Source organism: Castor canadensis, chromosome X, assembly GCF_047511655.1.
Source record: "Castor canadensis chromosome X, mCasCan1.hap1v2, whole genome shotgun sequence".
Lineage (NCBI taxonomy): Eukaryota > Metazoa > Chordata > Mammalia > Rodentia > Castoridae > Castor > Castor canadensis.
In genome coordinates, this window is record NC_133405.1 from 30525861 (window position 1) to 30540959 (window position 15099).

The following is a 15099-nucleotide window of genomic DNA, read 5'->3' on the forward strand; positions in this document are numbered from 1 at the left end:
GTTATAGATGTATTCGGTTTATTAATATCCTCTTGGTTCAGTTTTGGATGATCATATGTATCTAGAAATCTGTCCATTTCTTTAAGATTTTCGAATTTATTTGAATATTGGTTCTCAAAGTAGTCTCATGATTTCCTGGACTTCGATGGTGTCTGTTGTTATCTCCCCTTTTGCATTCCTGATTCTAATAAGTTGGGTTTTTTCTCTCCTCATTGTAGTCATTTTTGCCAGCGGTCTGTTGATCTTGTTTATTTTTTCAAAGAACCAACTTTTTGTTTTATTAATTCTTTGTATGTTTTTTTTTGGGTTTCTATTTCATTGATTTCAGCTCTTATTTTTATTATTTCTCTCCTTCTATTTGTTTTGGGATTTGCTTGTTCTTATTTTTCTAGTAGTTTGAGATGTATCATTAGGTCATTGATTTGGGATCTTTCAGTCTTTTTGATATATGCGGTCATGGCTATAAACTTTCCTCTCAGGACTGCCTTTGCTGTGTCCCATAGGTTCCACTAGGTTGTGTTTTCATTTTCATTGACTTCCAGGAACTTTTTAATTTCCTCTTTTATTTCATCAGTGACCCATTGTTCATTAAGCAATGAGTTATTCAGTTTCCAGCTGTTTGCATGTTTTTTGTCTTTACTTTTGTTTTTGAGTCTAGTTTTATTGCATTGTGATCAAATAGAATGCATGGTATAATTTCTGTTTTCTTATATTTGCAGAGGCTTGCTTTGTGCCCTAGGATATGATCTATTTTGGAGAAGGTTCCATGGGCTGATGAGAAGAATGTATATTGTGTAGAAGTTGGATTTAATGTTCTGTAGACATCAACTAGGTCCATGTGATCTATTGTATATTTTAGATCTAGGATTTCTTTATTGATTTTTTGTTTGGATGACCTATCTATTGATGATTATGGGGTATTAAAGTCTCCCACGACCACTGTGTTGAGTTAATATATGCTTTTAGGTCCTTCACGGTATGTTTGATGAAATTGGGTGCTTTGACATTGGGTGCATATAGGTTGATAATTGTTAATTCCTTTTGGTCTATTTCCCCTTTTATTAGTATGGAATGTCCTTCTTTATCTCATTTGATCAATGTAGGTTTGAAGTCTACTTTGTCAGAGATAAGTATTGCTACTCCTGCCTGTTTTCAGGGGCCATTGGCTTGGTAAATCTTCTTCCAGCTTTTCATCCTAAGCCTATGCTTATTTCTGTTGGTGAGATGGGTCTCCTGTAAGCAACAAATTGTTGGATCTTCCTTTTTAATCCAGTTTGTCAAACGGTGCCTTTTGGTGGGGGAATTAAGTCCATTGACATTAAGTGTTAGTACTGATAGGTATGTGGTGATTCCTGTCATTTAGTTTTCTTAGTTGTTTGAAGGTTTGATTGTGTGTACCTAAGTTGAGGTTACTCTCTACTGAGAACACCTGGCAGAGAGCATTCAGTCCCATCACTGTATCTTTCCCAAGGCTGGCATACTACAGAAGAGATAATCATACAGTTCCTGAAAATTCCTACTAAAGAAACATCAGAGATCAAAATCAAACAGTCACTTTTTTAAATGAGTTACAATGCCCAAATGTACTAAAGGAAGGAGATTAGAAGTGTCACGTTTGGAACAAAAAGAGGCAGAACTTTTGAGAAACAATTGATATCTTTAATCCACTTGAACTTTGAGGAAAGAACTGTGAGCACTTGATGGCAAATGTAAAATAGTGTAACCATCACACTATGTTTTTGAGGTTATTCCATGCAAGATAATTTCTTTAAATGAATAGAATGTAATCTATTGTTTCCTTCCACTGGTGCCCCTGTACACACTCAAAAATAAAAGAAATGAAATCAGCAACACTGTAGACTGTGAGGGGAAGTATTCCCCTCCACATTCTGTCTTGATCAGAGCTGGTTTCTCAGTGCCTGGCATAGTGTGTAACATGGGACAAATAGACATTTATTGACAGAAGAAAGGAAATAAAGCAGTACAATTCTAAGCACAGAACATGATCCACCTAAAAATAGTCCCTAACAAGCATCTAGACCATCATTTACCACTAATAATATCCTGTTATGCCTAAGAAATCCCAGACTATAGTTGGTTCCCATCTCCTGTATGGTTTCATGCTTCTGTGCTTTTGTTCATTCTTCTCCTTCTGCTGACATCACCCTTCCCACCTTGCTTCTTCTCTATGCCTTTGTTTCATCATTCAAGAGAACTTCACATTTCTCTTCTAGGAATCTTGCCTGAACTCCCTCCTCTGTGCTCCCATGTCACCCTGGGCATACATCTATCATGGCACTTAACCACACTATATTGAACAACATATTTCTGTGTCTGCCTTCCAGAACTTAACTGTGAACTAACAAATGGCAGGAAATTGTTTTATTTGCCTTTGTAACAGTGCCTGGCACACACTAGGCACCCACAAAACATTGAACTGAAAGATAGCAGACTGCAAAGAGAAACACAAATCACTGAACTCCCAACAAGCTTTGACCTTCTTAGTTGAAATGAGCAGCAGCCTTTAGGTTGATTCATATGGGGTACAGGGGAGGCCAGACTTGGTGAGAAGAGAGTAAAGAATGTTTTGGTTCTTCTGAATGAGGAAAGAGATGATATAGGGACTAAGAGTATATCTGAAAATGGGGATAGTAATCATTTTTCTGAAGTATGTAAATAATCCACAAAAAGTGCCTGACACCTAGGAAGCACTCAATAAATAGTAACTTTTATTAATACTAATATTAGTGACCCTGTAATTTCATAGGTGCTATAGATTAGGACCAATTCATAGAAAGGGGCAGTACTTATTCACATCTGAAAAGTAAGAAAATTTAAAGAAAAATATTAAGCCAATTATAGTGTAATTGATATGGGGGTAAGATAAAATTCATGAAAGTGGTACATGGACAACTGAATTCTGGGAAACAGTTGAAAGGGAACTAAATTGAGTGGTTACTGAACTATAATGCTTCCAACTCTGAAGGTCTGTGACTATGAAATTGTTATTAATGTTATTCCACTTACCATCCCTTACTATGTGCTGGACACTGGGCTGAGCACCTAATATCACTACAGAATTTAACCCATAAATATACATGTACATATACATAATCCACTATCATCATTAACCTCCTTTCCTTGTTATAAATGAGGAAACTAGAGATAAATAGAGGATAACTTTACTTGCATAGGTCATACATGGTTAAGAGAGAGAACCTGGAGTAAAAGCATTAGAGAAAGCCTAAGTGTACAAATGATGGCTTGTGTCTACAGTGTGGGATTAGGTTTATAATTGTGGAAATTTCTAACTTAGTGTAATCAAAGAGCTCATATTTAGATATTGCTTTTACACACAGATTTTTCCCTATAGGATTATGTTGCTTTATAAACTGCTACTTAGGTCAAAATTAGCTGGATCTTTAAGCCAACCATGGGACTGGTTGACCTAAGAGTCAACTCCCTTCAAGGCAAGTTTTCAATTAGCAGAGGAAGACATAGTACTGGCAAAGGCTGACAACCTGACCAAGAGCTCCTTTCTGTTCAGGGTTATTTCTCAGGGAAGGTTGGTGGGAGATGGGCACATTCCACCAGCTGGCAGCTACACCAGTGACCTTTAATGCTAGCTTAGCTTAAACACATTTTGACATTTCAAACAAATTAATGTATTTTTACAAGGTGGAGCAAGCACCACAAATTAGGCCAAATGGTTTGCCTGTAGGCCAAGTCACTAGGCAGAGTTTACAGAGCTTTACTGGAGACCTTCAATCTCTTTCTGCTCCTACCCCAAAAGGAAGTTTTATTCCACCACTGTCCCCCTGAAACCACTTGGACAAATGCCAGCAGCTCTCAGAAGTTAACCTTCTCTCTACCTCAGTAGCATATAATTCTGGAATCTCTCTACAACTAATAGATGCTAATTCTTCCTGCCTGCCAGAATCAGCTAAAAGATTCCATTCTGTATGTTAGGTTATATGTTACGGAAAAGCCTCAGTAGTAAATGCTGTGTTTATATTATACAGATGTAAGGCACTGTTCCTTGAAAAAATTACCTGGAAATGAGAGTATTTAACATGAGAAGGACATAAAAGGAAGTGACAACCTAAAAGAGGTGAAAAGGTCCATGAAACGGCAGCCCTTGACTACTAAGTAGCCACACATCTTTCATCTGAGCAGATTGCATAGGCAAGCTGCTCTACCAAACCAAATGGGAATTAAAGGGATTCTGTGTAGTTGGTATAGAAAGTGTCTCAGAAGCACAAAGGCCACTTTAGTCACAGAAAACTGCCAGAGGGTGGCTTATTTGATGGAAAAGAAAACAGACACAATAGCTGGTGTATTTCTGAGACAATACTAAATCTAATAAACATGACACCAATAGTATTGGCTTAAATCAGGTTGGGTGACTTGAAGAATTTAACAGCTTATTTTCCCACTACCAGCCTTTATCTGAGAGGCAACCTTGATAGCTGAGAACAGAGTCAGAAACATGTTCTTTCTCTTGCTCCCACCAGGTATGTGCTGTCCCTGTCCTCTGTCCTGGACTTAACTCCCAGAGTGGAGATAATTAGAATGTCATTTCTGCCAGGTTTGTTTTTTCTGGGTCACTGACTTCAGACTCGATCAAAATAGAAGTATTGTACTGAAATAAATTCATTTCCTCTTCCTCAACCAGCCCCAGCTCATTTCCTAGGGGACCATGCTCCATAGTACCAGTGCACACAGGCAGTTTCTGTACAAGCACAATAGTGAATATAGAGGTCCAAGGCAGGGGCACATGGAGGAGGAAGAGTCAGCAGCAACAGCAGGTGCTCTCTCTCTCTTTCTCTGTCTCCTGTCTCTCTCTCTCTCTCTCTCTTTCTGGCAGGGCACTGACATGCAAGGGCCTCAGACAGATGTGCTGTGGAACACATCACTGCAAACTGCTCTGGGAGCTGTTAAGGCTGATGTTTAATGTTTATCCAATGGCTTCAGTCTGAAAAGCTCTGTAGAACATGCATAACACAAGCTGAGCTTTATACCCCATTAGCACTCAAATTTCTAGCTGCCCAGAGGCATATGGTACTGACCAGAGAAGGGCAGCCTATGTGGGGGTAGAGGTGGGTGAATATGAGACACTCAGAAGTAGGGGCAAACGCCCCTATGGTGCAATAGAGGTCAAATGCTACCTTTGTCCTCTTCACAACATCACCAGTTTCCCTCCCTTATGGGAAACAAGTAGAAGGAGGGCATTATCTGAGAACGCAGACCTGGCTTTTTTCCACTTCATTACTGGCTGCACATAAGGCCTCTTCCAGCTGAGGAAGTAGTGGACCTCAGAATGCAATGACAGTCATATCTCATTTCCAGACATTCAGATTCCATGAGAAAAACAATGTCTTCCTGAGACTTTCACTCAAAGCAAAAAAGAATAACCATATTACTATCTGTTATTTTGGCCATGCACTGACATTTTTTTTCTGCCTTTGTCTAGGCTAAAAGGAAAGAAGTAGAAACTAATGAGTGTTGAAACAAAGGGTGGCATGGAACACAGTTCTCTCTGAGAAGCGCCCACAGATAAATAGTCACTATCAAGGAGATGTCAGGGCAGGCATTGAGCCAAGTCCTGTGTCCAGAAAGGAGTTAAAGTGGAGCCATATTTAGTTGGCATGTATAACCACAGTGTCTAGCATAGCACTTAGCACAAGGCACCACACACACATACACACACACACACACACACACACACACATGCACACACACACGAGTCCTTTTGCTTTTCTCTCTTTAACATGTCTCAAATATATCTACTATCGATGCCCTTCATTGCCATCCTAGTTCAGGCACAATCATCCCTTACCTAAGACACTGAAGAAGCCTCCAAACTCTCTCTCTGCCTGCCTCCATCAAACCTCCAAAATGGTCTCAAAAGCAGCCAGTGTGATCAGTATGATCCATCTAAAACCCAAATATTACTGTCACACCCCTATTTATAGCTCTTCAATGGCTTCTGACAGTCATCAGAATAAAACTGGATGTGTGCTTCCTTCCTTTACCTGCTACATTAGTTTTCTAGGGTTGCCAAAATAATATCACAGACTAGGTGGCTTAAACAATTGAAATTTATTTTCTCACATTTCTGGAGGTTCAGAAATCTAAGATCAAGGTGTTGACATATTCAGTTTTCTCCTGAGACCTCTTTTTGGGCATCCAGATGGCCAGTTTCTTGTCATGTCCTCAATATAGTTGATCCTCTGTGTGAGTGCATCCCTGTATCTCTTCCTCTTATTATAGAGATGCTTGTACTTTTGGATTAGGGACCCGTTCTTTTTTTTTTTATTATTCATATGTGCATACAAGGCTTGGGTCATTTCTCCCTCCTGCCCCCACCCCCTCCCTTACCACCCACTCTGCCCCCTCCCTCTCCCCCCCACCCCCTCAATACCCAGCAGAAACTATTTTGCCCTTATTTCTAATTTTGTTGTAGAGAGAGTATAAGCCATAATAGGAAGGAACAAGGGTTTTTGCTGGTTGAGATAAGAATAGCTATACAGGGAGTTGACTCACATTAATTTCCTGTGAGTGTGTGTTACCTTCTAGGTTAATTCTTTTTGATCTCACCTTTTCTCTAGTTCCTGGTTAGGGACCCGTTCTTATGACTTTGATTAATCATAATTTATTCTTTAAAGGCCCTATCTTCAAATAAATCACATTGGGAGTTGGGACTTCAATATATGAATTTGAAAGGGCATAATTTAATCCATAACACCTGGCCACTGTTGATTCCCTGGTTCACATAGCTCAGGATTTTTATACACTGAACTTATATTAGCCTTACTGAACTATTTGTGGTACTCTGGATAGGTTGTCTCCATCCCCTGGGACTTTACCTACACTGTTCCCTCTACCCAAATTGCCCACAATTCTGCCCTCTCCTCAATTTCTGTCCCATTCCTCTCCTACTGATCATTTTAACTCCCTACTTAGGTATCACCTTTCTGCCTCCTGACTGCCAGTCCAGGTAAAGTGCTTTTGCATCCAGGTAAAGTGCTTTTGCATCCTTCTCTGCTGCCTCTGTCCCATAACATGGAGAATAATTGCTAATGGTTCTTCCAAAGATTGTACTAGACCATAATTCATTTGAGGTCAGAAGCTGTGTCATAGTCATTTTTTAATCCCCAAGCCTAGCACAAGGTTTAACCCACAGAAGGTACTCAACAAGCAATGAAAGAACAAACCAATCTGTTTCTTTGCTGAGGAAGGAGACATGTGGAGTGAACCAGGCCAAGCTAAGTGAGCAGTATCCTACAACCTAAGACTCCAATTTGGAGCATACACTGCTGTCCAGAGGCCTCTATGACTTTGCTTTTCTATGCATCTCCAAAACAGTGGAGAGATTTGTGTATTATAGCAAGCCCAGTCATCCTCAGAATCACCATATTAAAACACAGATGACTGAGTCCCTAGACTTAGGGTTTCTTGTCCAGTAAATCTAGGGTAGAGCCTGAGAATTTGCATTTTTAACCAGTTCCTAGTTGATGATGTTGCTTCTGGTCAGGAGACAACATTCTGAAAACCACTGCTATAGTGGATCCTTCTGAAATTATTGAAAAATTTTACATTCTGTTGGAAATGGTGTAAGTGATAAATATGTTTACAAGATCATGTCATTAATCACCCCCCTCTTCACAGCTAGAAAACAGCAATATTACTAAAATTCATTACAGGGGGAGAAACAATAAGCAAATTTTTCTTTTAAGGTAAAACTGTCTCTGGAAAGATATGGTAAGCTAATAGTGTGTGTTCTGTTCTTTTTCCAGGTGCGATTAGAGTGGCCAACAGACCTTGCAGTCAATCCCATGGACAATTCATTGTATGTATTGGATAACAATATTGTGCTGCAAATTTCTGAGAACAGACGTGTGCGGATCATTGCAGGACGCCCCATTCACTGCCAGGTGCCCGGCATCGATCATTTCTTGGTCAGCAAGGTAGCAATTCACTCTACTCTGGAGTCAGCTAGGGCCATCAGCGTCTCCCACAGCGGGCTGCTCTTCATAGCTGAAACAGATGAGAGGAAAGTAAACCGCATTCAGCAAGTGACCACCAATGGGGAGATCTCCATCATTGCTGGTGCCCCCACTGACTGTGACTGCAAAATTGATCCCAACTGTGACTGTTTTTCAGGTATGACCTTTTCAGCAATTCACCAGCTCCCCCTCTCTGTTTTCAAAAGTAAAGGGTGTATCAGAAAACTCAAAAGGAAAACAAAAGGGTTTCTTATAAACAATAGCATGGCCTAGTGGAGAAAACAATGGATTACGAGTCACATCACCTAGTTGCTCTGACAAATGATTCCCTGGGTGATCCTGGGAAAGCCCCAAAAGATCTTCATGCCTCATTTGCTTTATTTTTTAAATAGATATAAACATATGTCCATTATATTACCTTGCTGCCCTGAGAATAAACTAGTATAACAAATATTTCTAGACTCTTAAAAAATTACAATCATTATACAAATATAAGATCATGAAAATAGGTAAAAACCCACATTTAGTGATTTAGCTAAGGAAAATGTATCTCCCCTAAGTAATTGGTTTCCAGATTAAGGGCTGGTGCTTTTTGAGATTTACAGGGACCCAGAACAGACTGCTTGGAGATACATGGGTAAAATTAAATCCCATAATGGAAAGTTCTCACAACTTAGGCCTGCTACATACCTTGTTTTTAAAAAAAATTTAAATACTCTCCATAACAAATAGTGCCCTTTACTTTTAATTGAAATAGGGGGAAAAAACCTTTTCCCCAAAACACAGAGTGGGTTTTTCAGATAGAAAACAGTCCTCTAAATGTCAACAGATGTATTTATCACTGGGATGTGGAAATTACTCCATACTCTGTGCTACCACAGGCAGCCCTACTAAACTACTCAGACAGGCCTGAATGGTCCTCTTAACTTTTGCCTTTCCTTAGGCCAGGGAAACCAGGAGCCAGCAAAAGTCGATATGACTTTTGATCAATATTTCCAATGTTTTCCTGGACAATGAATTTTATAGATATTTTGCTAATTTGTATCTTTCAAGACAAATCTAATGTTTATTCCAGTTATCAAATTTGATGTTCTGAATAATTGTCACACTTACAGACTTAGTGTACTTTGACAGCATAACAATGGAATTAACAGAAGAAAGGGCCTCTAGGCATGGTAGGACTGGAAAAATCTGAAACAGATCCTACAAGCAGTGATAGGCAGTAGTCTCATGGATTTCTAGCCAAATTTTGTGTGGCTATCATTATTTGCTGCTCTTGTATCTTGCAATACAATAGATTCCGAACAGCAGGAATGAGGATTTCACAAAATTGGTGTAACTGAGATAATTACATCTTACTGTTCATCTTTAGTGGTACTGACTCAAGAATTACAATTTTTTCAATAAAGGGTTTCAAAATTGTCAAGGGGGGCATGCAGAGAATGTTAGTTCACTGATTTTTTTGCTTTGAAATGATTCTTGATGCACAGTGCTTTCTGTCTGTGCTATGTTCATATAAATGCTTTTGATGGCAATTATTAAAATCAGGGTCTTTCTCCCACAGGTGATGGTGGCTATGCCAAAGATGCAAAGATGAAAGCCCCTTCTTCCTTAGCAGTGTTGCCAGATGGTACCCTTTATGTGGCAGACCTTGGAAATGTTCGGATTCGTACCATCAGCAGGAACCAAGCCCACCTGAATGACATGAATCTTTATGAGATTGCTTCACCAGCTGATCAGGAACTGTACCAGTTCACTGTCAATGGAACCCACCTACACACCCTGAACTTAATAACAAGGGACTATGTGTACAATTTCACCTACAATGCTGAAGGTGATTTGGGTGCAATCACCAGCAGCAACGGCAATTCGGTGCATATCCGTCGTGATGCAGGTGGCATGCCCCTTTGGCTTGTGGTGCCTGGTGGACAGGTTTACTGGCTGACTATAAGCAGCAATGGAGTCCTAAAAAGAGTGTCAGCCCAAGGTTATAATCTGGCTTTGATGACCTATCCAGGAAACACAGGACTTCTAGCTACCAAAAGTAATGAAAATGGATGGACAACTGTTTATGAGTAAGTTTCTAATTATCAGCATAGTCTGTGTTAGGTTTTTATTTGAAATTGTATCACAGTAGGAAAATGGCTTAGTAATTGCTACCTGTTGCATGCTATTTTCTCCTAACAATCAAGTTTAAAAAATAAATAGTCAAGGAGAAAATCCAACTCCTAGGGTTTGCCCCCATTTCTCCAGAGCAGTCTGTAGAGCATAATAATAAAAGCACAGAATAAATGAAAGAGGAATCAAGTGTACCACTGCAGGAGATAGGAATGAAGTGGAAGTCCATATACTCAAAAAATTTACAGCAAACCTGGGAAGACAAGGTAAAACTGCATTTAAATAACAAAACTAAAGAATAATTCTAAAAGAGTAAAGAAGCAGTGTGATTTAACAAGTATTTATTGATCTCGGTGGGGTTTAATGAATGAATAAATGAATGTGTGCTCAGGCCAACTTAGTATAAGTTGCCATGGGAGATAAAAGAGAAGTTAGAATACAAGAAGTGGACCCTAAAAAGCAATTGTAAAATTATGTGGAACAAATGCTGAGTAACAGCTCCATTCTGGGAAATGTGGAGTCAAATGCTCCTGTAAAGGCTTGGGCTTCCTCAGTGTCCCTGTACAAGTTAAGGAATCCAGCACATGTTGACAATTACTGACTAGTTCTGTTTGGGAACTTACACAAAGTGTGTCTGACAGCTTGCTACTAGGAGGTATCATGGCACAGAAGTAGGAACCATTGTCCTTGCCTTTTCAAGCATGGACAACCTTGTTTGCAAGTCAGTCTGTTTAGCAAGCTAGACTGCCAGCACTCAGGAAGCATTTTCCCCACAAAGGAAAATGCTAAATTTTTAACTGATATACTGAGGATAATCCATGGAATCTGAACCAAGAGACTGGAATAGCATAAAAGTTGAAGACTACAAAAAGTAAAGATTTTAAGTATGAGGGGTTCCAAGTGTGACTGCCCTTGTGAGGATGTAGAGAATATATCCAGTCCCACAAAAGCCTTCTGAGGAAAAGGACAAAACAATTGGCCTTCAAGTTTTGGATCATTTCCCAAAGAAATGCCATTTATACAAAAGAGCTAGACAGCTATTCTACTTTCTTTAGAAAAATGTATTCTGTTGTTTCTGTTGCAAGTCTTCTTCTGTATTTTTTGAAAAAATTCTTTTACATCTTAATAAGAGTAATAAAAACTACTGTTTGCTAATGATTTGCTAACTGCTAGGTACTAAACCAGGTGATAGCATGCATTACTTCATTTGACTCCCATAATAACAACGTGGGCTAGGTGCTGTTAGTATGCTTGTTTAAAGGGTGAAGAAATTTGTCCTGATTCACAGAAATGTTCAGAATTCAAACCCTAACAGTCTAACTAAAGAGTCCACGTTTTAAAATATTCTACTGCTAGCAAAGTTAGTTTCTATTGAGAAACTTCAATATCTTTTTTTAATAACTTATGCAAGATCACACTGAAGCTGAAATAGGCAAACAACTGTTTCAAAACCTATTGGTTCAATTCGGTCCTCCCAAAAGAAATAGCTGAAGTATTAACTAGTTTTCAAAATAACAAGTTAAACCAGGCACCAGAGGCTCATGCCTGTAATCCTAGCTAATTGGAGGCTGAGATGGGGAGATTGCTATATAGGCCAGTTGGGGCAAATAGTCTGTGAGACCCCATCTCCAAAATAACCTGAGCAAAATAGAATGGAGGGGTGGCTCAAGTGATAAAGCACCTGCTTTGCAAGTGTGAAATCCTGAGTTCAAACCCAAGTCCCACCAAAGAAAAATAGCCAATTAACCCATTCTTTTGTTTACTCAACAAATGTTTATTGAGCACCTGCTATGTGCCAGACAATGTTCTAGGTGCTGGGGATATAGCAACAAAGAAAAAAATGAAAATCCCTACCTTCATGGAGCTTACATTTTACAGGAAAGATACAAGCAAGGTATGGAACTTCACATGGTGATGTTGTATGGAAGAAAAATATAGATATGGTAAGGGAGATCAAGTGTTTGTGGCAGAAGAGATTTTTATACTAGACTGGAGCAGGGCAGCCTCACAAAGAAGGTAACATTTGAGCAAAGACCTGTAGAAGTTGAGAGAGTAAGCCATATGAATATCTGGCAGGAAGTGGGTAGAGAGTAGTGTAGGCAGAGGAAACAGCAAGAGAAAAAGCCCAGCAGCAGGAACAAGCTGTCATTTTCAAGGAATAGTAGGGTAGCCATTTGTGTCTGGAGTGGAGTGATTAAGAGTAGTAGAGAAATGACATCAGTTAACTGGCCAGAGCTACTTCATGTAGGACCTTGTAGACCACTATAAAGACTTTTCCTTTTCCTCTAAGAGGTTGGAGGTACTGGAGAATTTTGAGTACAGTTTTCAAAAATCATTCTAAATTGAAAACAAACTGTGTAGTGAAGAAGGAATCCTAATTGAAGGCTCCAGAGGTATTGTTGCAATAATCCAGGGTTAACATGGTCACTTGGACCAGAGAGTAGGGGCAGTAGGAAGTATTCAAATTCTGAGTATGTTTTGACAATAGAGCTATCAAGACAGATTAGATATGAGATTTGTGAGGAAAAGGAGTCCAAGAAAACTCCAAAGGTTTTGACTTGAGTAATTGGATGTTGGGGTTTCTGTTTTCCCAAAAGGAATATTATACAAGAAATATGTTAGACTAGAGACTTGTGAGTTGGGAGGTTATAAATTCATTTTGGGATATGATCAGTTAGTTAGACATCTAAGTATAAATATCAAGTAGGCAATTGGATAGATGAGTCTGGAATTGAGCAGAGAGGCTGAAGAGTGACAGTTGGGACCCACTAGTATTTAGATTGTATTTAAAGCCATGAGATGGCTGAAATCTCCACAGAAGAGGGTATGGACAAGAAAGAAAATAGATCTGCAGACCAGTCCTATAGCACTTCAGAGTCTAGAGTAGGGAATATAAAGAGGAAGCAGCAAAACAGACTGAAAAAGAAAGGCCAATGAAATCACCATAAGAAGGGGACTAAGTTAGAAAGGAGAAAAATAGAGGGGATGAACCAATTCAGGTTATAATACATATATACATGGAAATGTCACAAGGAAACTCCCTGTATAGCTATCTTAAACAAACAAAAATGTCATTTTTTTTTACAAAAATAGAGAACAGGAAGGCAAAACAAGTCCTATCTGTGGGATTTGTACCAGTGGGAGGGAGGAGGACATAAGGAAAGGATGTAGGAGGGTGAATATGGTGGAAATATTATGTACTCATGTATGTAAATGAAAAATAAGACCTGTTGAAACTATTCCAGGAATGGGGAGAGGGAGGATAAAGGAGAATGATGTAGTGGGTGATTTCAACTATGATATATTGTAAGAACCTTTGTAAATGTCACAATGTACCCCCAGTACAACAATAATAATAATAAAAAAGAAAGGCCAATGAACTAGGAAGAAAACTACAATAGTGAGACATCCTGGAGATAATTATCTTAGACTGTTTGTACCACTATATCAAAATACCTTAGACTGGGGAATTTATAAACAATAGGAATTGGTTTCTCATAGTTCTGAAGGCTGGAAAGTCTAAAAGCAGGATGACAGCAGAGTCAATGTCTACTGAGGGCTAATCTCTTCTTCCAAGATGTCACCTCTTTTTTTATCTTTTATTCATATGTGCATACAATGTTTGGATCACTTCTCCCCCCATCTCCCTCCCTTCCCCCCTTGCCCCCTCCCTCTTCCCCCTACCCCCTCACTACCAGGCAGAAACTATTTTGCCCTTATCTCTAATTTTGTTGAAGAGAGAATATAAGCAATAATAGGAAGGACCAAGGGTTTTTGCTAGTTGAGATAAGCATAGCTATACAGGGAGTTTACTCGCATTGCTTTCCTGTACATATGTGTTACATTCTAAATTAATTCTTCTTGAACTAACCTTTTACTGTCTGTCTTCATATGGCAGAACAAAGGAGGGAGAAACAGGGCTAAGCTAGTTCCCTGCAGTTCTTTTATAAGATCATTAATCCCATTCATTAAGGCCTCATGACCTAGTCACCTCCTAAAGGCTCAACCTCTTAAGCTATCGTATTTATGTATAAATTTGGGGGACACAGTCAGGGTTTATCACCATGTAAAACAGATGATTCAGGAAGGAGAGATCAGCTGTGTCAGATATTCATGATAAGGAAGATGGCACTGAAAACTGAACTACAAAGATCATCATTTACCAAAAGAAGAACAAGAGCTGTGGCACAGTGGGGGACTGAATAGAACAGGTTTAAGAGAAAATAGATCTGCAAATGTTCATAGCACCATTATTCATAATAGCTAAGTACAACAACCCAACTGTCCATCAAGTGAATGGACAAATAAATTATGCTGCATCCTTACTATGAAATATTTTTCAAGCATTAAAAGAAATGTGTGTACAAACTACAGCATGGACAAATCTGGAAAGCATTATGATCAGTGAAAGAAGGTAGGCACAAAAGGACAAATATCATGCATGTGATTCCATTTATATGAAATGTCCAGAAAAGTCAAATCCATCTATACAGAAAGTAGATTAGTAGTTGCCAGGAGCTGTGGAGAGAATTGAGTGGGAAATGACTGTTAATAAGTACAGGGTTTATTTTTAGGGTAACGGAAATGTCCTAGAATGGTGATGATGGTTGTATAACATTGTGGATATACTGAAAGTCACCAGATTGTACCCTTTAAATGGTAAATTTTATGGTGTGTGAATTATATCTCAATAATAATAAAAAAAAGTGACTAGGAGGAGAGAGATTGGAGACATCCAGTAAAGAATTATTTTGAGGAGCTTTGCTGTACAAAGAAGCAGAGAGATTGAAACTAGAAGGGAAATGGAATAAACAGAAGGAATTTTTTAATGCAATATATTTGTTTGCTAATGAAAATGATACAATATGGAGATCAAAATTTATGGTGCCAGAGAGAGAAGAGGATGTTACTGTCAGATGAGTTTGGGTGCCTGTTTTCCACTGGTAGCACATTGATGCAGGCACTCTGATAA

At 39.0% G+C, this 15099-nt stretch overlaps 1 protein-coding gene across 11 annotated transcripts in view; it reads left to right on the forward strand.

Moving 5' to 3' along the window:
• The window catches only part of LOC109686404 (teneurin-1), an 835907-nt gene that overhangs the window by 786042 nt on the left and 34766 nt on the right, over positions 1-15099 (forward strand). For all 11 annotated transcript variants that reach the window (XM_074064014.1, XM_074064010.1, XM_074064012.1 and 8 more), the window contains 2 exons: positions 7800-8166; positions 9574-10084. In XM_074064014.1, coding sequence (XP_073920115.1) covers positions 7800-8166; positions 9574-10084 — 878 coding nt within the window. The remainder of the gene's footprint in view (positions 1-7799; positions 8167-9573; positions 10085-15099) is intronic.